Genomic DNA, 6,129 nt, shown 5'->3' with positions numbered 1-6,129 from the left:
ACACCGATGTGCATAGCAGCATTCTTCACAGTGGCCAGGACATGGAAGCAACTGAAGTGTCCTACGATAGATGATTGGCTAAAGAAGCTGTGGTTAATATATACAATGGAATATTACTCAGACATAAGAAGAGTACAATACTACCATTTGCAACAACATGGAAGGACCTTGAGAAAATCATGCTAAGTGAAATAAGCCAGATAGAAAATGTTGTAAATCACATGACATCATTTATATGTGGGATATAAACCTAAAAGCAACATATGAGCAGGACAAACAAATGGAGACTCATGAACATGGACTATAGACTAGTGGTTTACTAGTGGGGTGGGAAAGGATGTGGGTGGTAGACAGGGTAAAGGGGGTCAAATATAGGAGGGTAGGGAGAGGGTGAAGTGGGTAAATGGGATCAAATATATGGTAGCTGAAGGAAACTGGACTTTGGGTGGTAAACATACAATAGAATATATAGATGTCAAATTATAATGTACATCTGAGAATTATATAATTGTATTAACCAATGTTACCACAATAAACTTAATAAAAATAAATAAATAAAATATAATAAAATAGTCATAGAAGCAGAGAGTACAATAGTGGTGGCCAGGAGCCAGGGGCAGGGTAACATGGGGTAATATTGGTCAAAGGATACAAAATTTCAGTTATGCAAGATGTATAAGTTCTCGATTATATATATAGTTAGCAGTACTGTATTGTATACTTGAAATTTACTGGGAAGTAGATCTTAAGTATTCTCACCGCAGCTCTAACCATAGACATAACCTTGTGTCTAACCATAATGCAACAGAACCTGTACTTTTGACTCGTATTAGGAAGCGAAACACTATGGAAACAATATCTGTACTCCACATTTAGAAGTAAGGTATTTGGGGGATGGTTTATATTTAATTTTATTTATATATAACTTGAATTTTTTTGGTTTATAAAAAAAAGAATTGGGCAGGGGAAGAGGATCTCTAAACTTCTCTGCCTGGATGATGTAGGCATGAGTTTCAGTTTGATCTTTTCTCATGATCAGCCATTTCCTCATCCTTCTTCCTGCCAGTTACTTCTATGATGAAGACATGAGGAAACATTTACATCAGACATTTTTAAACATAAGCTACATTGGCTGTGGGGCTATTCTTGATCTCTTTAAGTTATTTAGGCTCACATTGCTGCTCTGCTCTTTCAATTTTCAATGAACTTTATCTTCTTATTATTACTTTGCTGAAATAAATGCAAAGCAACAAAAGGTATTTAATGAATAATACTAATAAAACAATGATCATTTAAATTTGAGTTTTGTGATATCCTATTTCTAAAGGGAGATACCTGGAAAATTGGCTGACCATGTATTTGATTTCCTTCCTCCAAATATATATCTATATAGTTTAAATCTTGAAATTTCAGAAAAAAATTACCATTATTTAAAAATACATTACAAAATATGTATGCTTTTACATTATTAATGGTTATAACAAAACTTAAAAAGTAAAAATAACATACCTAACAAAAAGTATTTTTAACATTTTGTTGTGTTTTCTTTAATCTTTTTAACTTTGCATCTTAATTCTACACAGGTCGTATCCATAATATATAAAATACTGGATAGCCTGCTAAAACTTTTATCATAAATATGTTCTCATTTTGCTATATAATTCTCACATCATATTAATACATGTCTTCATAATATTGAATAGTTGAATGATAATTTTCTTAACTGTTCTTCATCTGTTGAATATTCAGGTTCATTTTTTACCGTTGTCCCTGATCCTGTGAAAAACATCTTTGAATTATAGCTTTGAACTATTTCTTGGATAATGAATTACTTGGGCAAAAAAATTGTGCATATTTAGGATAAATAACACATGTTGCCACAATGTTTTTCCAAAAGTATTGTATAGTTTAGAATGCCAACAGTAATACTGAGTATCATTTTTACAACATCCTTGCCAGTATTGTACATCGGATGTTTTCAAAATGTTTGTGACTTTAAAAAGTGATAAATAGTACCTCATCATATTCTTTTTCTGCTTTCATTTAAACATTAGAGTGAAGAAGGAGCTCCACAGGAAGGAATTCTGGAAGATATGCCCATGGATCCTGAAAACGAAACTTATGAAATGCCTTCCGAGGTAAAAGTTTATATACATAAAACTCCAAACAAAGTTTAGTAGTTTAAGTTGGGTATCTCCAATAAGTAGTACCAAAATCCGTCACTCTCAGATTTTTCTTGTATTTCTCCTTAATGAGAATGACTTACTCTCTAGATGAACAAGCTGGCCAAATCCAGGATATATTTGACGTGGACAACTTGCAAGCTAAAAATGGTTTTTACATTTGTGAAGGGTTTAAAAAAAAACAGAAAAAAAATCCCCAGCAATGGAGGTCAGATGTGCCCCCTACACTAAAATACCTACTAACTGGCCTTTTATAAAAAAAAAAAAAGTTTTTCAACTTGCATTAGAGAACCATTTTTATTAGAAATCTTACATTCTCAAATCCAAAATGGAAAGTTAGAGAAATTAACTGGTGCTGAAAGAAAGTAATTATTATTTGTCATACATTTCCAGGGGAATGTTTGCATAGTAAAAAAAGTTAACCACAAAAATTATACAGTAGAAAGATGATAAATGAATGGTATGCAACAACTGATATAACTCAGTATAGCATTTTAAACAGCACATTTGATTAACTTTAATTTGAAAATAAGTTTTTTAAGAGAAAATGTATCACAAGGGAAATTAGAACATACTTTTAGATGGATGAAACTGACTCAAGAGAAAATCTGAGAAGACCTCTTAATAAAGTACAGAGTGAATTATTAAAAACCTATCCATAAAGAAAATTTCAAGACCAGGCGGCTTTGCTGGTGAATTCTGCCAAACATTTAAAGAATAATTACAGTAAATCCAATTACTTACAATTAATATTAATAAATCATCTTCTAAAAAATAGAAGAGGGAACACTCCCCAACTAATTCTATGAGGACAATATTACCATGATACCAAACACAGATGTCATAAGAAAATGTATTATCGCTTCACTAAAAATTGAGTGAAATTGTGTTATAGTTAGCATATGTATTATTCTTCATTGCATCATTAAAAGGCATATTGATGATAATCCCATTTCTAGAAATTGAGATTCAGTTGTTTCTTTGCCTAGATTTTACCAATATTTGGGGGTCGTTTTATGCATGACACAATGTTAAACACTACAGAAAATACAAATAAGAATAAATGATCGTACCAAGACCCAGAAGTATACGCCCCATTAGGTTTGCTAAAAACATACAAATTCATTCTTTCATTTGTCATTTCTTAAACATTATTGTCTTCTATGCACCAGGTATCACAGAAGCAGAAATGTACCAAAATTAAACCAAAAAAGTAACATTTTAAAGGATCTGTTTAGATCAATTAGGAGAAGTTTTATGGAGGAGATGGTATTGATTTGGGTGGGAGAAGGTGGGAGATGTGATAGGCCAAAATGGGGAGGACATTTTAGCACAAAGGAATATCAGAAGCAAAGGTATGCCTGTCTGACAATGCATAAAGATATGTCTGAGGAACAGTAATTAAATATGATGCAAGCTTAGGGAACAGACAGAATAGTGGCAGATTATAGCTGCGGCAATGAGTCAAAGACAAACTGTAGAGTACTAGAACAAATTTTTCATTTAAATTTGTACTTTATTCAGAAAGCAACTTGAGTTATTCAAAGCATATTTGTTTGATTTTAAACAGGATCCTGATATTAGTTATTCTTTAGGAGAACTAATCTGATCACTTTAGTTATGGCCATTATTTTTATCGTGGATGTTATCCATTTATTGTATGGCAAGTAGGGAGTGGATGGAAGTGATAAAGCCATGGATGAAGATAAAATTTTCATTGGGATAGAGAAAGGAGAAAAAAATGTAAATTGCATTTAACTGTCTTACTTTTAAGAACTAGATCATCTTACCTTAGAAGAGGCATTGTAGGCCATTTGGTTTAATTTTCACTTTTTACTGCTGAGGAAACCGAGAACCAGATAGGCCAACTAATTTACCCTACAGAACTAGGTCATATGATTGTTTAATGGCAATTAGATATCCTATCTCCGATCACCAGCATAATTCACTTTTATATTTGACAGACAAAATTTAAAAATAAAATTATGTGTAGTAGAATAGCACCAGATCTGTCACGTGTATAACCTTGACTAAAAGTGGTGAACCATGTTCTAGCTCATTCACCCTAAATCTTTAATTACTGATCATTTATACTAACTGCATGTCGTCTTTCTGATTTTCCTATTAGGAAGGGTATCAAGACTATGAACCTGAAGCCTAAGAAATACCTTTGCTCTCAGTTTCTCAAGATCTGCTGACAGATGTTCCATCCTGTATAAGTGCTCAGTTCCAACATGCCCAGTCATGACATTTTCCCAAAGTTTTTACAGTGTATTTTGAAGTCTCCATCAGCAGTGATTGAAGCATCTGTACCTGCCCCAATTCAGCATTTCGGTGCTTCCCTCTCACTGAAGTGAATATATGGTAGCAGGTTCCTTGTGTGCTGTGTGGATATTGTGGCTTCAAATAGAAAATGTTAAAACAAATTAAAAACACCTAAGTGACTACCACTTGTTTGTAAATCTTCACTATTTTTTTGTTGTTGTTGCTCTTGTTGAGAAGTTGTGATTTACTATCATATATAATAAGATTTTTAGGTGTCTTTTAATGATATATTGTGTAATTCATTAATATATACAATACTTAAAAACATGTGAGCATGAAACTATGCACCTATACATATTAACTATGAAACTTTACAGTTTTGTGATGTGTTTTGTTAACTTGTGTTTGTATAGAAATGGTGAAAATTAAAATAAATTCTCATTACAAAAATCTTTTTAAATCCCATCTCACGTTAATAAAATCATGCTTATAAACAACATGAAATGAGAACTGACACTATAACCTAAATATAAAGTTGACAGACATTTGAAAGAGGAGAAACTTTAGAAGAGTTAGACATAAGATAAAACATTGACCCTTCACTCTTGGAATTACCTGAAGCAACTCTATGCAAAAGTATGTTTTGATGTGCACTGGTTCCTAAGACGCTATACTGAAAAACTGAGTTTCATGGGATGATGAGTGTAACATATGGTTTTGACTACATTTCCTTTAGATATTCATAAGACATATTAAAGGCTCTAGGGGAAGAAACCTAACATCGTTTAACCGAGCATTTTTTTTTTTTAATAATCAGAAATCCTTCTCCCACCAGACCCCCAACCAAAAAAATACCTTTAAACATCTCTGGGAACTATCAGAAAATCACTTTAAGAAATATCAATTGTCTAGAGTATAAAAATTTCTCATTTAAATTCTGATACATTGATGAATTCCAGAATACTTCTTTAGGAAAGGTTTTTCTATTTGGGAAAGATCCACTAACTCCTCATGGGTACTGACAGAAAACCTGACAGTGAAAACCCTATGTAAATTAAAAATTTATTTGGTTTATCGTTTTAATTATTCAGAAGAAAAATGGCATAGTCACTTTTAAATGTAGTTAGATTAATAGAATAGAGAGCCCAGAAATAAATCCTAACTTATATGGTCAATTAATCTATGTTAAAGGAGAAAAAGATATACAATTGGGTAAAGCTAGTCTCTTCAATAAGTGGTGTTGACAAAACTGGTCCACTTTCTTATACTACATACAAAAATAAACTCAAAATGGATTAAAAACTTAAATGTTAGACCTGAAACCATAACTTTCCTAGAAAAAAAACATGGGTAGTAAACTCTGATGTTGCTCTTAGCAATATCTTTTTGGATATATCTCGAGCAAGGAAAACAAAATAAATAAATGGTACTACTTTTTATTAAACTAAAAAGATTTTGCACGGCAAAGGAAATCATCAACAAATCGAAAAAACAACCTACTCAATGGGAGAAAATATTTGCAAATGATACATCCAATAAAGGGTTAATATCCAGAATATATAAAGAACTCATACAACTCAACACTAAAAAAACATCCAATTAAAAAATGGGCAGAGGGCCTGAATAGACATTTCTCCCAAGAAGACATACAGATGGCCAACAGACAGGAAAAGGTGCTCAA

General features: G+C 32.1%; 1 protein-coding gene across 2 annotated transcripts in view; it reads left to right on the top strand.

Moving 5' to 3' along the window:
• SNCA (synuclein alpha) overlaps positions 1–5,133 on the top strand; it is a 99,403-nt gene extending 94,270 nt beyond the window's left edge. For both annotated transcript variants that reach the window (XM_006910730.2, XM_006910731.2), the window contains exons 5-6: positions 2,055–2,138; positions 4,312–5,133. In XM_006910730.2, the coding sequence (XP_006910792.1) occupies positions 2,055–2,138; positions 4,312–4,344 (117 nt within the window). In that variant the 3' untranslated portion in view covers positions 4,345–5,133. The remainder of the gene's footprint in view (positions 1–2,054; positions 2,139–4,311) is intronic.
• Positions 5,134–6,129: the final 996 nt, after the last annotated feature.

Source organism: Pteropus alecto, unplaced genomic scaffold, assembly GCF_000325575.1.
Source record: "Pteropus alecto unplaced genomic scaffold, ASM32557v1 scaffold63, whole genome shotgun sequence".
Taxonomy (NCBI): Eukaryota; Metazoa; Chordata; class Mammalia; order Chiroptera; family Pteropodidae; genus Pteropus; species Pteropus alecto.
The sequence above is the reverse complement of the archived record's forward strand: the minus strand, read 5'-3'. Positions and strand labels throughout refer to the sequence as shown.